Source organism: Girardinichthys multiradiatus, chromosome 3 (assembly GCF_021462225.1).
Source record: "Girardinichthys multiradiatus isolate DD_20200921_A chromosome 3, DD_fGirMul_XY1, whole genome shotgun sequence".
Lineage (NCBI taxonomy): Eukaryota > Metazoa > Chordata > Actinopteri > Cyprinodontiformes > Goodeidae > Girardinichthys > Girardinichthys multiradiatus.
Genome location: NC_061796.1, coordinates 34,439,778 through 34,459,890, shown reverse-complemented (window position 1 = coordinate 34,459,890; position 20,113 = coordinate 34,439,778). Strand labels below are relative to the sequence as shown.

At 41.4% G+C, this 20,113-nt stretch overlaps 1 protein-coding gene across 1 annotated transcript in view; it reads right to left on the bottom strand.

Moving 5' to 3' along the window:
• iglon5 (IgLON family member 5) overlaps window positions 1–18,547 on the bottom strand; it is a 198,676-nt gene extending 180,129 nt beyond the window's left edge. Inside the window, exon 1 of the mRNA XM_047361422.1 lies at window positions 17,911–18,547. Within this exon, the coding sequence (XP_047217378.1) occupies window positions 17,911–17,971 (61 nt within the window). The 5' untranslated portion in view covers window positions 17,972–18,547. The remainder of the gene's footprint in view (window positions 1–17,910) is intronic.
• Between the last annotated feature and the right edge of the window lie 1,566 nt (window positions 18,548–20,113).

Genomic DNA, 20,113 nt, shown 5'->3' with positions numbered 1-20,113 from the left:
CTCACACCACCTTCACCGTTCCCGGCATGATGTTGTTTTGTCAACTTGTTGCTTCTTTGTGCTGAGGTTTTTTGCAATCTCAAACTGTATCCTGCTAAGGATAAAGTGTGAAATATGATTTTTTTCCCTCTACTTACCTAATGTGGCCTCTTTTCTCATCTAGCAAGGGCAGCGCCTGTGAGTGGGCAGCAAAGCCTCGGTGACCCGTCCCCCCCTTGTCTTGTGTCATGATGTATGTTTGGATGGGTTGTACTGGAATTCTAATTTACCCTCGGGGATCAATAAAGTATCTTTGAATTGAATTGAATCGAATATGTAAAAATCTGATTTATTTAAACTGGTCAAGCTTCTTTTAAACACAGTGTGGATGTTGTTTTTGCCATTAGGAACTTTTTATATTAGCCTAGCATGAAAACAGGCATGAAAACCACAAGTAGCACATAATTGTATGCAGTTTCAAAAGTTGTTTGAAATAAATGTTTTGTTCCAGTCTTCTGCAGAAGAAAACGGTTAAAACTTCAGCAGACACAGCAAAGTGTTTGTCCACAAACACAGCACATGGGCACAGTGGGACATAGAAAACACACAAATACAAAGCTGAGTCCCTTCACCAGACATGGCCTGCATTAGCACGTGAGCCTTTTCCATTGATTTGTCAGAGAGCACCTTGTCTTTTGGTAATGAGGACAGGGAGGAAAGTGAGACCCTCGTCCCTCAAGAGAAGCCGCTTGCACTAATCTGAATTGGGTTTCAAATGATGCTAACTCCCTGGCACAAAAAAAAGAACAGAAGAATGAGGAGTGGAGGAAAGAAAATCACACAGAGCTCTCCCTCCAATAGAACTCACTCCTTCTAAACATGTAAAATCTACACATTGCAAAACAATACAACACCTCTTTTTCTTCTATTCTTATTCTGTCTGCAAATATCTTCATCTGCAGAGTAAAAGCTGAAAAAACATAGGGAGGTTTTTTGTTTAACTCAGTATGAATGTTTTTAAAAAGAGGTTTTTGGAAGTATAGTCTCAAAGGTTTAAGGTTTAAGCAGGAACATTTGTCAGAGAAAAAATAACAAGTCAATGCGGCCATGCACTCCTATGGAAGCAAATCGTTACCATATTTCAAATGAAAAAGCATTTTCAGAAATGCTTTTTCATTTTAAGAATGTGGCTGCATTGTTTGACTCACAAATGAAATTAGTAATCAATAATCCTAAAATAAATAGCACTATGTGTATGTGTGACGTGTTGAAAGGATGACGAAGATTTATTGCACAAACAGCCGGTTTATTATAGAGCACGAGCGGCTATTCTGAATTGTCACTCACAGAAAATTATAAATAAATGCTTAAAAACACGCTGGATGTCACAGCCTGCCACCGGAACTACCAGTTCTGCCTGCCACTGCCACAAATTGAGCTCGGCCCTGCTGCAATTCAATCAATTTCTCGGCACGTTTGCAATGTAATGCAATGCAGACGTGCACAGCGCCCCCTACCGAACAAGATGGGTAGCTCGGTCAGCAGGGAGCTGAGGAAGAGCGGATTCTGACGTCACTATGCTGCGCCCGAAGCTGGAAATGCTTTTTTGTTTTCGAGTTCTTTGCGGGCAGACCACGAAAACGAAAAAGCAATGTCTGCTTTGTTTTCTTTTTGATTATGGCATAAAATATGCAGTCGTGAAGAAGAAAATGCAAATAGGATGATTGATTACTAATTTTATTTATGGGTCAAATAATGCAGCCACATTCTTAAAATGAAAAAGCATTTCTGAAAATGCTTTTTTGTTTTCGAATTTTACATTTCAAATTGAATTTTGGTATCTATTTGCTGGGGTACATCTTAAAAAAATGAATCTTAAATGTATTTTTCTTTTTCATTTTAATTAAGTGAAAGAATGAGTAGTCTTGAAGAAGAAAATTAAAATGCAAATAGGATTATTGATTACTAATTTCATTTATGAGTCAAACAATGCAGCCACATTCTTAAAATGAAAAAGCATTTCTGAAAATGCTTTTTCATTTGAAATATGGTAACGATTTGCTTCCATACACTCCAACAAGGTTTCCAGGGCCTTTCGAAACAGTCCCAAAACATCACAAATCCTCCACCATGCTCAACAGGGAAAATTAGGTCATTTTCCACATACTCAATTTGTCTGTCAAACCAGAACCCACAACTCAGTGTTCGTCTCGTTTAAGTTAAAACTTCACACTTAATGTAATTCCTCCTTTGAAGAGCGATTACAAGAAACAGGTCTTTGTGTCATATTGCATTAACTGAGGTTAAAGGTTGCATTTACCACAGGTTTTCATTGGGAAATTATGCTGCTGCAATAATGGTGCCAGTAAGTCTATAGGGCGTGGTATGTAATTCTTTTAAAAATTCTGATTTTTTTTTCTTTCAACCAAAATGTGAGCTAATGCTTTGTAACAGTCAATCTTGGACTTAGCTTTTTCAAAAAAACGAGCAATTGCTCTTTGACTGAACCATCAAAATAAAGTACGCATCTTAATCAGTCTGTGTTTGCTGTAGAAATAAAACTAAACGTCTTCTTAGAACAATAAAAAATTAAGTTGAATCTGGTGAACCAACTTAGAAAAGCTAAATATTTTACACTGTCAGCAAGTGCACAGCAAAAAAATATATATTAATGCTATAGGTTGCAACAAATGTAATTCAAGTGCAGATCATAATATAGAAATACCATATCCCTTCATGAATAAGGTTATGATGTCACTTGATCATAGTAGAATGACTTTTTGAATTTTTAATGATGCTGATCTTCTTAAATATTTTTTTTCTGCTTGTGGTAATCAAGTTTTCCTTACAAACTCTTTGTGGCTTACTAACATCACTGGGGTAAATGTTTCAAAACTTTGTTTTTGATCTTTTCAGCTACATGCTTTCATCTGGCAGTTTTCATCCAAGAATAGGATAAATTTCATCTTTTTAAAGGTCCCTAGCCCAAATAAACCAACCATTATTCAGTGTGTGTGTGCAAAAGTATATTGCTCTGCCCTTGGCTGTGTGTGTCTGTTTTGTATAAAGCGGCTGAGGCATCACTTATTGCTTCTTTGACAGCCACTCCTTTTTTCCTCGTGAACTATCCATGCCTCATCATTAATAATAGATTATCTTTCTCAGTTTGCAACAGTAAGAACACTCAAACAATGTTTGTAGAGATGCCAAAATCTGTGCAGATCTTTTTGATGAAACTGGGATACAGGGAGGTTCAGAGAAGGCTGTAACAAGGCAACAACCTCGTTTAATTTCAATGAATTTGTAGATGTCTCTGTCCTTTTTTAGATAATTTTTGTGTTTTTGTAAGTATTAAAGCTAGAACCCAGACTCACTATGATGTCTGGCAACCATACTTTAGATTAGACTGTTGCCTGTCGAACACGTCATGCTATGTATTTCAATGTATTTTGACATTTTCCTGTAAATTTCTATTTACAATGGTGACCTGACCAGGGTATACCCTGCCTCTTGCCCTTCGACTGCTGGAGATAGGCACCAGCTCCCTTGCGACCCACTATGGTAGAAGCGGGTATAAAAAATGGATGGATGGATTTTTATGTACTCAAAATAAGGTCTACCCTTACAAAACAAGACTCCACACATGCACATGCCTCTGGTGACATCACAGCTGACCACATTTCTTTCCATCAGAGAACACTGCGATTCATCCACCTTATTTTATTTTATCTTATCAGTGCATCTTTTCATATTTATCTTTGATTTGATTGGCCTCTTTTTTTCCTCCTTCAAAAGTCATTCCTTGTATTTTGAACAGCTGCAGCAAAATATTTGAGTTATATGTGAGAGCAATGTATGGACTTTAGCAAAGTGATGGATTTCAGCGATCGCTTTGAATCAAGTAGTTGTAAAAGTCATATGATTTGAATGATGAAATGCATTCAGATAATTTTCAAGTCCCAACTGTTTTCTGCAGAACTACTGCATAGCCTGCTACTTCCAGGGAAAATGATCACCAAGAGGAGAAACCAATATTCAGCCAAATCCTAGCAGTTAGCCCATCCATGCGGAAGCACAGCTTGTACCATCACATCACTCCTGCCAACTCCAGAGGGAAGAAGCGAGAAAAAAATCTCGGATCACTCAGTGGTATGAGAAAAGTCATTCCAGACTGCATGCAGCAACAATGTACTCGTAAATTACATAGCTGTTTAAGGGGAAACATTCAGAATGTGGAATTTACTCAAAAGTGGCAAATATGCATGGAAGCCAGATAGATGTAAAGCTTAATACTGTCAGGCACAGCAATATCCATCTCGGCTAAGCAAGTCATCAGTCAAACTGTGGCTCCAACATGTGAGGCCACACCCTTGCATCTCAAATGCAAATCAGTACTTCAGAATGTATGTTAAAATCTGTCCAAAGGCGCTTTTCCACCATAGTGTTTCCAAAGCCAGAATCGCTTCAAGGCCAGACATTTACGGCCGCAGCTACGGGCAGCAGCATCGACAATAGATGCGGAGAACATGGTCCACTCGGACTCTGTGTCCAACATCCCCCGGAATCTGGTCAAAGCTCTCCCGGAGGTGAGAGTTGAATACATCCCTGGCCAAGGGGTCCGCCAGATGTTCCCAGCAGACCCTCACTATGCGCTTGGGCCTGCCAAGTCTGTCCGGCTTTCTCCTCCCCCAGCGGATCCAACTCACCACCAGGTGGTGATCAGTGGACAGCTCAGCCCCTCTCTTCACCGGAGTGTCCAAAACAAAACATGCGGCCGAAGGTCTGATGATACGACAACAAAATCGATCATTGACCTCCTGCCAAGGGTATCCTGGTGCCAAGTGCACTGATGGACACCCTTATGTTTGAACATGGTGTTCATTATGGACAATCCGTGACTAGCACAGAAGTCCAATAACAAAACACCGCTCGGATTCAGATCGGGGAGGCCATTCCTCCCGATCACGCCTCTCCAGGTGTCACTGTTGTTTCCCACGTGCGCGTTGAAGTCCCCCAGCAGAATAATGGAGTTCCCAGGAGGGGCACCCCCGACAGGGACGCCAAGAAGGCCGGGTCCGTAGCTTGAAATGATAGTCAGAGACCTCTCCCCAACCCGAAGGCGCAGGGATGCGACCCTCTCATCCACTGGGGTAAACCCCAACACGAGACAGCTGAGCTGGGGGGCGACAGGCAAACCCACCCCAGCCCGCCGCCTCTCCCCTTGGGCCACTCCAGAGTAGAACCGCAAACCGTCCGGAGCCTCAGGAGGGGGAAGCAGTGCTTCGCCAACACTGTTTACAGTGGGGGTGGGGAGCTGCTGACCTCGACTGGGGACATTATCGGCCGGTGGAAGGAATACTTCGAGGATCTCCTCAACCCTGCCATCACGCATTCCCTGGTGGAAACAGAGGCTGGGGACTCGGGGTTGGACTCTTTCATCACCCAGGCTGAAGTCACCGAGGTGGTTAAAAAGCTCCGTGGTGGCAGGGCTTCGGGGTTGGATGAGATCCGCCCTGAGTATCTCAAGTCTTTGGATGTTGTGGGGCTGTCATGGTTGACACGCTTCTTCAACATTGCGTGGCGGACGGGGACAGTGAATTTGGATTGGCAGACTGGGGTGGTGGTCCCCCTACATAAGAAGGGTGACCGGAGGGTGTGTTCCAACTACAGGGGGATCACACTCCTCAGCCTCCCTGGTAAGGCCTACGCCAGGGTATTGGAGAGGAGAGTCCGGCCGATAGTCGAACCCCGGCTTCAGGAGGAGCAGTGTGGCTTTCGTCCCAGCCGTGGAACACTGGACCAGCTCTATACCCTCTACAGGATACTCGAGGGTTCATGGGAGTTTGCCCAACCGGTCCACATGTGTTTTGTGGACCTGGAGAAAGCATTCGACTGTGTCCCCCGTGATGCCCTGTGGGGGGTGCTCCAGGAGTATGGAATCGTGGGCCCTTTACTAGGGGCCATCCGATTTCTGTACAAGTGGAGCAGGAGTTTGGTCCGCATTGCCGGCACTAAGTCGGACCTGTTCCCAGTGCATGTTGGACTCCGCCAGGGCTGCCCTTTGTCAACGGTCCTGTTCATAACTTTTATAGACAGGATTTCTAGGCGCAGTCAAGGGCCGGAGGGGGTCTGGCTTGGGGACCAGAGGATTTCGTCTCTTCTTTTTGCAGATGACGTGGTCCTGCAAGCCCCCTCTAGCCAAGACCTACAGCATGCACTGGGGCGGTTCGCAGCCGAGTGTGAAGCGGCTGGGATGAAGATCAGCTCCTCCAAGTCCGAGGCCATGGTTCTCGACCGGAAAAGGGTGGCTTGTCCTCTTCAGGTTGGAGGGGAGTTCCTGCCTCAAGTGGATGAGTTTAAGTATCTCGGGGTCTTGTTCACGAGTGAGGGAAGAATGGAATGGGAGATCGCCAGACGGATCGGTACGGCTGCCACAGTAATGGGGGCGCTGTGCCGGTCCGTTGTGGTGAAGAGAGAGCTGAGCCGAAAAGCGAAGCTCTCGATTTACCGGTTGGTCTACGTTCCTACCCTCACCAATGGCCATGAACTTTGGGTCATGACCGAAAGAACGAGATCCCGGATACAAGCGGCAGAAATGAGCTTCCTCCGTCGGGTGGCCGGGCACTCCCTTAGAGATAGGGTGAGGAGCTCGGCCATCCAGGAGGGGCTCGGAGTAGAGCCGCTACTCCTCCACATCGAGAGGTGCCAGTTGAGGTGGCTTGGGCATCTATACCGGATGCCTCCTGGACGCCTTCCTTGGGAGGTGTTCCAGGCACGTCCCACCGGGAGGAGGCCCAGGACACGGCCCAGGACACGCTGGAGGGACTATGTCTCTCGGCTGGCCTGGGAACGCCTTGGGCTCCCCCGGGAGGAGCTGGAGGAGGTGTCTGGGGAGAGGGACATCTGGGCGTCTCTGCTGAGTCTGCTGCCCCCGCGACCCGGTCCCAGATAAAGCGGAAGACGACAAGTACGAGTACAAGTACGAGTGTTTCCAATGCCTGCTGATGAGCTCGATTTCTGTGCCTCTTTTGAAGTCATCGGTAGAAATACTCACAAACCTACTGGTCAGGATGGATGGATGGATGGATGGATGGATGCATGGATGGATGGATGGATGGATGGATGGATGGATGGATGTTTTCAGACTGTGTACAGGACTCCTTTACTTTTCTTTACACCCATCTCCATATTGTCTTACTGTAATCAAGCATTTTTCAATTGTTCAATACACTATGAGTAATTGCCAAGCTCCTAAGCCCAATGTGTGTGACCAGATAGCGGCAGTCATCAAACTAACAGAAGAAATCTCAAGGGTATCAAGATGGGGCTGCATCTCCTATCTTGCACAGAGCCACTGTGGCCAGCCAGCCTCAGAGGATTGTAACCCGTGACCTCTCGCTCACTGCTCTGACCTGAAAGCTGCTAATTCCATGAGATGAAGAGAGCTGAATCCAGCTTCAGCCTGACATATCACAGGGTCCCTGGCTCATTGGTTATTTATCTCTGTCTAACAAAAATTCAGAAAACCTTACAGAACATTACATATTAGTTTATTTGAGAGCATTTTACACTACTGCTTCATGAACACCTCTAAAAGGTTAGAGGTTACTTTTTTACGTAAGAGACCATGTTGAACAATGATCCATTAAAGTGTGTATTTCTAATGAAAATGTGCCTATATTGTTGGTTTGTTGTCTCACAATTTTTTACCATTTTACAGACCAGACTTGTTTGTCTGTTTGACTTTTTTGTGTCTTTCTTTTCTGCATTGAATTGCTTACCTCAAATCTGCTTAGGAGTCAGATAAGATAGTTTGTTGCTTTTGTTTCATTATGCCTCCAGCTAAATTATCTACTGTGGCCAAGAAAATTAAAGCAAAATGTTTTTTGCTTTTTACTGCTGTGGTTTTGTAACAACTAGAAATTCAATACAGGCTCTGCCAAAGGTTGCCAGCTTTACTGCTATTCCTTGCTCTGCATTCACAAGACTGAAGTCAAGGTACAATAGCCACTTCACACCTGAATGAGCGAGCAGTAATTTAAAACAGATAATTGAAGTGATTCTGGACAATCTTCACTGGGTAACAGGGACTCTTTTCAAGAACCTTTGGTGAATTCACAAAATCTTTCCCTTACGTACAGACAAACAAATCACAAGTTTGTTCTCAATTTTTCTGTCAGGCTGACCTGAATGTTTTGACAACACAAGAGTTGCCATGGTAACATCAGGCCAATGCTTTTCTATCTTCCTGAGTTTAATAAATGTAGTGTGAAAAAGTTTTCAAAAAACATCCCATGAAATAGGAAACAGTAGCTCAGTATTAATAGATGAAAGTACTATTAGTTAGAGAAGTATTGATCAGGCTTAGCTAATACCTATTCTAGGCTATCTTTGGGGTCTGACCTGCCTATTCCGATTCCCTTCATTATTAAACCCTAAAGGAGGGTACCGAAGAATACTGATGCATTTCAAGGCTAAAAAAGGGTGGGAGTCATTTGCTTTAATGCAATTAATGAATCGGCTGATTCCAATGATGCAGTTTTACTCAGCCGTATGAAACATTGAGTAACGCAGCAACCCCTCCCTTCGAAATGTTGCTGCAGACTGCCAATCAGGTGGCTGAAAGAAGGCTTGTACTCTTTTCACTCCCTGACAAAATGGAACTTTATGGTATGAAAACTATGAAGAAGCACTACACATGACTCTTACAAAGGTACTGTGTTAAAAATACACTATAGAAGCTATGCGCAGCATCTCTGTTAAGCAGCCAACTGCAGACCAGCTACCTAAGAAAGTAGTATATTACTTAACTAGATAATGTTATCTTGTTATATATGAATACATATACACACCACACATTTATTCACCATTTTCATTTATTTAGGTTTAAAGATTTTGAAAACCATCTATCATTTTCCTTCCAATTCACAGTAATGAGCTACTTTGTGTTGGTATGTCAAATAAAATATTAATAAAATGTGTTAAAGCTTCTGGTTGAAAAAGTTTAAAGGGTATGAATATTTTTGCAACCCTATCTGAGAGATTAAAATAAAAACAATCATAAAATCTTAAAAAGATACTGACTGCCAAGCAGCAACCTTAAACTTGAATCTGTCTTCTTGATGTTCAGGGTTTGTTACATACTCAAACACCCACACATAGATTTGATTTCACTGAAGTTTTAATAGAAGTAATAACATGTCTAATTGGTTCCCTCATCATTGAAGAATTACTTAAAAAAGAGACATCAAAGACCAGAATCTGAGGGGAATCAACCCTGTTCTCAACTATGTTCATTTTAAGTCAGCTTCAATGTATTTTTAGTGTATAATTCAATGATTGTTCTAAACATTGATTAAAATAAGCCTTAGATTTATTTATTTATTTTTTACAATATTTGTCTGTTATTTAAAACGTTTGATTTTCCTGAGGTTTGACCTACTCCATCGGGTATAAGCAACCCATTTAGTGTAAAAGTGACAAAAGTGGTGCACCACAACACAACAGCAGAGAAAGAGGAGGAGAAAGAAAAAAAGACACCTTTGGGGAAATATTCAGACCAGAGGCCCTCTCAGTTCTGGTTATACCTTCTACCCTTGTCCCAAAGGCTCTTTAGCCCTCTCACTTGAACACTGGCAGATAAATAAAAATCTGCCAAACCAGCAGAGCATTTCTAAGCCAAACATGGAGAACAACAGCTCACAGACACCATGGATTTCAAAGGGAGGGAGAAAAACCAGAAGCCCCTCCAGAATAGGAGCGTGAGGCATCTGTTGATGCTGGCAACTCTCTTCTCTTCATCTCCAAGCCAAGACTGTTGATCCAGTCGAGGACTTGTGTGTGTGTGTGTGTGTTTATGCATGCATGTGTGTTTGAGCATCCAGGAGCAAGAGGGATGACTATCTGCTAACATGTGCCATGAGCATTGACCCCACTTGGCCCCCATATGTTGCTGCAACATGAAGGATGGTGGGGTACAAAGTGACCGGCGACCTACCTTCTACACTTCCTGTTACCAGAGCTTCCAGTATGCTGCTAGCAGGACCAATCTGTTGAACTGGTTCAATGGAATATATATATTAAAATCTGTGTACAAATGGGTTTGAAGCTGGAATTTAAATTCATTTATGGATAAGGGAAAAACAGATTTACAATGAATTTAAAATTAGCACCAAAATTAAAATTATTTGATGCAAATTTAAACCTTTTTCGACTGAGACCCAGTTGATGTATACCTAAACATCTGAGGGGGTCAACCTTTCTCCACAATATTAAAGTGGTTCTATACAAAACAAAGGCATGTGCTAGATCTTTTCTTGTTTTGACACAATGTCTGCCATTTATATGAATTACAATGAATCACTTCCAGTCCAGCAGTTCATGGTGTAGGAACTAAACATCTTTGTAATGCAAGTTTATCTACCAAATGTTCTTGTGCAAAACTGTCAAAAACACCAACAATGTGCTACATCCAAAAATAAACACTGCTCACTAATAATTATATAATGGTTCAATAATGTAATCTATCAGCTATTTTCCTTGGAATATTTAAATAAAGGCCAGAAAACATTATTCCTTACAATTTTATTAAATATTTGGTTCTACTAATAACAGCAAATTACAAAATATAAAAAGGTTAATTTATAAATCACATTTTAAAGTTATTAGATTATAATAGGGTGTTGGTGAAAAGCTCGATCTTGATTTTCTTGTCATTTTCAATAATGCCAACAATGTTTCAGTAATTTAAAAACAATTTTTATTCCTTTTATGTAGTTTTTGATAGTGGTGGTCTAAATAAAATGTATAGGAATAGGGAAATTAACCCTACAAGTTAGAAGTTAGTCTACTTGGCCTTGTGAGAAAGGAATCACTGACAATGGCTCATCTGGTGAGCTCCTAAAAAATATTCCAAAAATATTTCAAGTGAAAAACACAATGTTGAAATAAGTATCACTTTTGAGGTTTCCAGTGCTGTTACACATGTACTCCTCAATTAAATCTGTAAATCAGATGCTAACCTCAAAATATAATGGAGATCAGCAATTTAGGATTGCTAAGGCTTATCAAAAGTACAACTTAAGGCAAAAGTTAGCTTAGCATTCACCTTCAAAGACTTTGCACAGTGCAAATTAATAAACCCTGAAGGGCAATGTTGAAACTGAATTAATTGAAACAATATTTTCTGTACTGTTGCTAATTCACATTTGACTGTGGCACTTTAGTGCAGAGGTTCATTTTATACCAAATTATAACTGACCACGGTGTGAAGGTTAAAATAACAGTAGGGGGTGTGAAATCCTAACTAAAATTTGTTCCACACCTATTTTTAGCATATTTGTTGTAAATATATAAACAGTCCAGGTAACTGGTAAATAGGCTAACAACAGGCCTTCAGATTGAATAATGGCCCAGTGTTAGTTGCCTACATAGGTTTGATTCAATACATCTCTGGGTAAATATGGGACCAATGAGTCTTTGATGTGTTGCTACATTTAAACAGATTTTTTGGATCCCATTTGAGATCCAGGCAACACCTTGATGTTCATTGTGAGGCTAAGCTCACTAACCTTCCAGTCTGAGCAAAATCCTGATAGGGCCCATATATACATGCTGATTATTTAAATTGTAGATTCTCACCAGAGACATACAAACCTGTGAATTAACACACATGGAATTATATTGTAAACAAAAAATTTGAAATAACTCAGAACATTTTTATATTTTAGATTCTTTGAAATAGCCACTCTTTGCTTTGAATACTGCTTTGCGCTCTTGGCATTCTCTCCATGCGCTTCATGAGGTGGTCACATTAAAATGGTTTTCCAAAAATACTTGAAAGATCTTCGCAGAGGTTTATTGACAGATGTCCAAAGGTTAATATTTCTGGCATCACAGCAAAGGGCAGCTACTTTAAGGAAACTAAAATATAAAACATATTTAAAGCTATTTAGCATTTTTGTTGTTTGCTACATAATTCCAAATGTGTTCATTTACAGTTTTGATGGCTTCAGGGAGAATCTACGTACAATGTAAAAGTCACAAACATAAAGAAAACCATTAAAGGTTCTAAAACTTCTGACTGCTGGTGCATGTTTTAAAACCCTCCTAACTGTTATGTTTAACAGGTTTAGGAAGTCCAGCACCCCCTCCTCTCCTGCCCACTTCACTATACACTCTGCTCAAACCATTTTAGCACCTTAAGCAAATTATCTTCTTACCCCCCACCCCCCCCCCCCCCACCCCCCCCTTTCCATGAATAATCAATAGAATTATTCTCTACATTAAATATTGAAGACTTCTATTACAACAGGACTCATTTTCTAATTTCATATGACTGTTTGTATGGATATATTTCAGCCATAATGTCCTGTGCCTGGTTTGATTTCAGTAATGAAACAGGTTTTGAGTAATCACAGACGCTGTACGTGCCAGATATTTTGCTGTGTATTTCAGTGGGCACTCGGCCATCCATCAACAGTAACTACATTTGTGTATTTCACATAATAAGGGCAAATAAATGAGAAAGGCAAAGAGATGATGGCATGCCAGGACCTGGACACCACATGCGTGGTGTGGTTTGTGCATTCAGATGCCAGGTCTGTAGGAAACCTTTGAAAAGCTTAATGGTGTTTTGCAGCACAGAAAAATCCTCTGGCACGCATGCCATTGTGCAGGTCTGAATCACATTTTACTGTTTCTCAGTGCATGTGCAAAATGTGTGCAACTCTTGTAAAACAGTTTTGTTGTGCAAGATGTGAGACTAAAATAATGAAATATTAAATAAATAGAATTATGTGAAAACAGTACAATAATTTAGAGAAATGTGTCTTCTACATCATTAAACAGGCAATAATAACTCACATACAATCTGCTAAATAATGCTGGTAAAGTATTTAGGCAATCACACATGTCTCCGGGGCCACAGATATGAAGGATTGTTCCTCTGCTGCATGATTTATAAAACATTGAATTGCAGCCTATCAACAGTTCTGTTCTTCCTTTATAATGCATGGTTTCAACCTTAAATAGATGGACTTTTGAAAGGCCTTACAGCACCTTGCATTAGCAGTCAGTATCCCTCTCAGAGATGATTCTGATTCACATGTGAGGCAATGTACTTACATCAATGTCCAGTCATTCCTCAACCGTGCCTGAGATGATTGATCGAAACTTTGTATTGTAAAAAACGCCACAGGTTACAAATTCAGACTAATTAAATCTGAAATGAGGCCCACTTTTTGTTGTAGGTTTGGTTTGTGTGACACCGAAGCCCGCTGTGGTTTTGTGAGGTGTGTGTACTTCCTGCAGGGCTGTCCATCTGCTGTCTGCCTGGACTGGATACGAGGGGCTTACTGCGGGAAGCCAAGCATGACCAGCTGGGCTTTATTGCCCACAAGAAACTCTGGAGCAGGAAGGTATAGGCCCGTCTGCATCTGCAGATTGTTAACCTCATATCTCATTGCACTGACACATCAATTATTGTTATTAACCGGACAGAGTAATTTATTTATATACTGATTTCCCACCAGACAGAGGCAGGACTAATTGAGACAGGTGTAAGGATTCAAGCTAGTTAGCCCAAGGGAAATAAGAGGATATGGTAAGGATGGTATATGCACAGGTAGTGAGTCATGGAACATCCTGTGGCAAAGTGAGAATTTAGTGGATGATATTATAAAATACATCAATAAAGCACAACATTATGACCACCTGTTTATTCGTGCATTGGTCCCCTATTTGCAAAGCAGACCTGGCTTCTTAATGCATGGACTCCACTAAAATCCCAAAAGTGTGCGTTTATCTTTGGCCCTAAGATGTTAGCAGCAGATCCTTTATGTCCTGTAAGCTGCAAAGTAGAAGCTCCATGGATCGGACTTGTTTGTGCAACTCACCCCGCTTATGCTGGATTAAATTCAAATTTGGGGAATTTTAAATCCAAGTTACCACCTCAAACTTGTCGATCCTAAAACCATCCCTCCATCCATTTTCTATACCCGCTTCTTCCATACTGTGTCGAGGGGGAGCTGGCGTCTACCTCCAGCCGTCTACGGGCGAGAGGCTGGGTACACTCTGGATAGGTCGCCAGTCCACCGCAGGGCAACACAGAGACAAACAGGACAAACAGCCATGCACAGACCCATTCACAGCTAAGGGCAATTTAGAGAGACCAATTACAGTCATGTTTTTGGATTGTGGGAGGAAGCCGGAGTACCCGGAGAGAACCCACACATGCACGGGGAAAACATGCAAACTCCATGGAGAAAGATCGAGGACCTTCTTGCTGCAAGGCAACCTTGCCACCAACTGTGCCACCATGCAGTCCGTACCTAAAACCATTCATGAATATTTTTGTTAATCAAGGACGTAGCCATAAATGGTTATTTTGTCCATGATCAAATAAACATCTTTGACCCATACCCAGGTACGCAGTTAAACTTGCAGTTAAACCCGGGCGGAAGCCCCGGATGTTTTCTGAATAGCCCCGGACTTCTTGATAGAAGAAAAAGATGCAGCCACAAAATGGTATTGGACTTCACATTTTTATTTAAAAACAATCAAATTTTTTCAATTGTGTTCCAAATAATTACGTCCCGCTCCACCTAACTTGACAATGAGTTAAAAGGAGAAGACAAAAAATTGTTATTAGTGCACCCGAGGCACCGCTAATGCGCAACTACGCACACAGCCAGAGACGGACTCCATTCTGGAGAAGTCCAGAACAGCAGTTTATTCCAGGTCGACCTGCCTCTTTCATTACCCTGAAGGTTATACTGAGCGCCTCGAACAGGGTTCATTTCAGAGCAACCGCGGAGCCAACCGGAGAGAGGGAGCCTGGTGGGTGTGTGTTCAGGAACAGGTGGACGCCGAGCGGTATAACCCAGGAGAAGATAGCGGTAAAACTTGAATGCCGACTCAGAATGGGCTAATTGTACATTACAGCTAATCACTTATTCACCCAGCAAGACATGAGGTGGAGGTTCACTCTAATGAGCATCTTCAGGTTCATGATGAGGAACTTTCACCTGAGCTACAGGTGAAGTTAAATGATCTGTGATAGAAAACAGCAGCAACCTTCTCTGTGAGCTTCTAGCCGGATTTGCATCATAATGTGAAAATATCTGGTCCTTTACTTCAATCAAAATAAAAGCATTTAATCCTAACGTATCTGAACACATTAAAAGGTCCTTCAGATCAACACATTGATCTCATTGCTGCAGCCAGTCTTGTAGTCTAGTTCAACATGTAGACAGAAAAAAGTGTTGTTCAATAAACCAAGAAAATATCTCCTCCTGCCAGTAAGACGTAGTAGAAAGAACAAAAGTAAACCTCCCTCTTCTGTTTCATATCTTCTGTGCTGATTCTAAACATACAGCTCTTAATTTAAAGATGCAGTATAATTAGGAAATAAATCATAGCAATTAATCACAGGTGGACCATTAATTAGTTAACTATTTTATTTTTCTGAATTACACATGTAATATTATATAAACTAAACTAATTAAACAAGGATACAGTTTTACTGAAGGTCAGACATACATACCATATGTATACAGTTATTCATAACTGTAATATTAGTACTGATAAGGTCCAGGATGAGGCTCTATGGTATATTTTAAACACGACAACTTAATACCCTTTCCTCTCAAAGTGTTTAATAGTAAGAACTACACTAATGTCTCACCTGTTCAGTGCAGAACAAAAGACTGTGTTGTAAAGTGTTTCTTTTATTATTTTTGGCTGGCCAAATGTCTTCAGAAGTGGAATGAAGGGCTGAAAAGATGGCGATAAAAGAGAACAGGTTCATAAAAGAAGGAACATTGTTAATAAAATGTTTTGAGAGCTCTTGGCATAATTAAAATAAATGTATTTTAGGATTTTACCATTTGACTAAAATTTAGGAAAATCAACTTTATTCCACTTTCCTTTTTTGAAATGTAAGAATAAAGACAATGGAGCCTCAGGAGTGAAACACTTTGATGAGAATGTAACGTTTAAAAAAGGTAATTTATGTAGATGACAAAAGAAGCACATTTATCTGGCCCAAAGTAAACATCTCTGAGTTTAAGAAAAACTTTTGACAGTAAAAATTCAGATTAAGTTATTTTCTAAATACCTCAAAATGTGTCATTATTTGCTTCAGCAAAATGGTTCTTCATCAGGACTAAACTTTTTCTCCTTGTCCTTCATTCAGCTTCTAACAAAAATAAAAAATAAAATTATTGCAAACCTTTTTTTTTGATTCACAATAATTTACATTCAGTCTAAAACCAGCCGAGACAGGGAACTGGTACAATATGTCCTATATTATTTTAATTTTACCATTATTTTAATTACCTATAAATTGTCTTATTGAAATCAAAATATTTTGGATTTGTGCTAAAGCCCCCAATGTTTTGAGACCCTAAAAACGCCCCTGCCCATACTCCTCTAAATTCTCTACAAAACATTGTCCACAGGCCACACTACCTCTGCTAACTTTCCTTCTTCCCATAGTGTATCCTAGTTCCATGTGTTCCCCAGGGAGGAAACGCACATTCACCATCCATGTGCTGAAAAATAAAGTGCAATTCATCAGAACAGGCCACATTCTTTCATTGTTCCAGGGTCCAAGTCTGATACTTATGTGCTAACTGTTGGTGCTTTTGGCAGTGAACAGGGGTTAGCATGGGCACCCTGACTGGTGGCTATGGCTATGCACTCTTCTTATAACATACTGCACTGTATATTCTGAAACCTTTCTATCAGAACCAGCATTAACTTCTTCAGCTATATGAGCCACAGTAGCTTGTTTGTTGGGATAATGTGAGCCTTCACTACCCATGTGCAGCAGTGTACTGGCCACAACCCTGGTTTCAATTCACCAGTGTTCCTTCTTTGGACTACTAATAGATGGATATTTTCCACTGCAGACCCCATACGAGCTATAGTTGTGGGATGATCTTATCCAGTTGTCAGGCAACTACACTTTGACACGTCAAACTAATTATGAATTTGTCCATCAATCCTGTCAGCTTTGTATCTGTCATCCATTGATCTATCAATGTATCAATCCATCCATCCATCTAATCATTCAGCCATCCTCCTAATTATCCATCCATGCATGTTCTTGCACAGGGGTCATTGATAGAATCATCTGTTGACAGTCCATTTGGCAACTTTAGTTTTATTACTTAAAATGGGCAAAAATGAACTGAAGACTCATCTGGAAAAGTCTAGAACTTCGACATTAAAAATCTGTACTAACGTCATTAAAATACTGTGTAAGCACCATGTCTCTGTTATAGGTGCAATAATTTTGGCGCATGTGCCTAAAATGCGCTTGCCTCTTGCGGTGAGCATAAGGAAAATGTTTTATGCCGGCATTAAAAGAGAAAACCCAGGCTGTTCATGTTGGACCACACCAGCATCCCGAAATGTCCATCAATCTCTCCTTGTCTCTCGACCTTGGTTTTGAGGAAGGAACAAAAAGATTGTCTCTCAGCGGAGTCTCTCTGCATTGCTTCGACCCGTGCTCACATTAACTCCACGCAGCTTCCCCCCCTCCCTCCTGCACATAAAATGCGTCGTGCGCGTGGGGATGCCGCCGGCCCATTCAAGTCACGTAGTAAAGGAATGTTCACCGAGAACCGAGGGATAGGAGTCTATTCCTCCCCCCTTCAGTAAACATTTCAGCATGCAAAACTCGATGCCCACGCTAAACCACGATGTCTACTTGTAGGTGCAAACTGCTCTGCGCTCTGTGTGCACAAAGCGTGCGTGCTTACAAACAGCTTTTCTTCACATCTGTGTGTAAGCAAACAGAAAACAGCAGTCACGCGTAATTTACATGCAGGTATGGACCTCTATCCTCCTCCTCTCCCTTGTCATCATTATTATCCCCCCCCCGGCAACGAAATAAGTGTGTTAAGCTCACTGAAAAAAACTTACCTTTAGACAGCAGAACCAGGATCAGACCAGCCAATGCGTTCCGCAATACAGGGCAGCCCATGATGGAGTTCTGATTGATTTTCTGCACAAATGTAACGGTATTCCTCCCTTATGGAACTGCTGCGGGAATGTTGTTTGTAAAAACGACAAACTGGATGAATGTCAGCAGAAATAGTCCAGCTCTTCTACATTCGACTTGTTTTCTTTCTTTTAAGAAGTCCCGTTAGACAGAGAGAACAGATAGGAAAAGAGAGAGAGTGGGATTTTTTAATGTCTCTCAGCCAGAAAAATATTACAGCAGAAAACCCAAATATCCCATGCAGACTTAGTTTGGCTCTCAGTTCCTTGAAAAACAGTGCAGATTCTCTCTAAAAACGCATGCGAATCAAATGGTAAGCGTTCAAACCTTCCGATAATCTGATTTATTGTGTTTCTTTTTCTCAGAGAGAGGGTTAGACTCTGTGCGTCCTGGCCAAAAAACCGAGCCGCTCCGTATGTAGCTCTGTTGGTATGCAGCGCGTCTCCTCGCTCCGCACTCAGCGCGTCGCAGAGAGCAGCGTTGAACGCGAGGCGCACAGCACGGAGCATGATTGGCAGCTCAAGTACGGACCCTCTCTCCCAATCGCTGGCCGCAAGGATGGAGGCGGGACGTACGATTGCACCGATGTCTCGCAGACAGAGGCAGATTGAGGAGCCGTGCCGGCCAATAGGAACGCGGGGTGGGCGGCGCGCCAAGCGAGGCGAAGCGCGGCGCGGTGATAATGCAATGTGATTTATAGCCAGTGTGGCGTTGCTGCAGTACTGAGAGAAGGTAGTCCACCAGAGGAGTGGGCGGGCATCCGTGATAACTACCGGGAAAGAGGAAGGAGGATGGAGTGAGGAGCTGGTGGAATCCTCACATCGACGTGACCAGGCTGGAAAAAGCTGAGGTTAAAGCAGACTAGGCATATCATTATGACCTCCTTCCTAGAATCACAATCAGCTTTATTGCTAAGTTTGTGCAGACAAGCTAGGAATTTAACTCCACTACAATTTGCTCTCAGTAAAGATTTTTTTCAATATAAATGTAAATAAAAAATATAACATATCTTTAAAATGTATAATACATATATAACAAAGTGAGTTTACATAGAAGATAATGTGAGATCAGTCCAAGATTGTGAAGTGTTCAACAGAGAAACAGCCTTGGAGGAAGATTACTGTCTCTGTGGTAGCTGACCTGAATGTAAAAGCCTAAGCAGTTTATGTGCAGAGTGTGTGGGGTCTGCAGAGATTTTAGCTGGCCTTTTCATGACCCTAGACAAATATAAGTCCTGGATGGAGGAAAGGTCAGCCCTGATGATCCTTTCTGCAGATCTTTCTGCAGATTGGTTGGCAGAGTGTGTTTGCCCCCTTTTGCTCTTTGACATAGCCCTGAGCCACTGAAGTATGATCTCCACTAGACTCCCGTGTTGTACTGGGATTTCTGGTAACAAGATGTTAGCAGCAGATCATTTAAGTCATTTAAAGGAGTACTTAATGATTTTTTTATAAATTTTATTTTTCAATTAAGAACAGACTTGCTTTTCACGATAGTTTTAAACATTTTCATGTCAGAAATCCAAACATTTGGGAAAACCATTTAGGAAATATATCTAGCACCTGCAGCCAAGATTGCAGCGGAAAGATAAGGAATGATGGTGTTAGGTTTACAACCTCGAGCTAGGGGATGAATGTATAGCCCTCGGCCACCCAAGACAAAAGTGAGGATACCAAGGTCTCCAGCTCCAATTTGAGTCTGTAAAGTGAAGATGTATTTGGGGATTTCTCTAGTGAGGTGGAGGTAGTCAGGTGAAATGTTAGAGAGCATGCTTAGAGAGAAAGAGAGACCTAACAAACCTGCACCCTACAGGAATTTAAAAGCTATCTGTGGTGAGTCCAGTCATTCTATAATTCACTAAAGTGATGAATGACCACTTGTAACAAAAACTGTAATTCATTAAACTTAAAATTATGGCAGTATTCAGGTGGACATTGCAATTTCTGCTCCATTTTTGGCCAGCATAAACCACCTCTCACATTACTTAAAAAATACTGTCAGAACAAAACAACAAGCTATGCAGTAATTGATAAAATGATCCAGGGACCTCAGCAGATGTTATGTACAGACAAAGAACACATAAAAAGTAAAAACAGCTGTAAAATAAAGCAATTTCTTACCTTA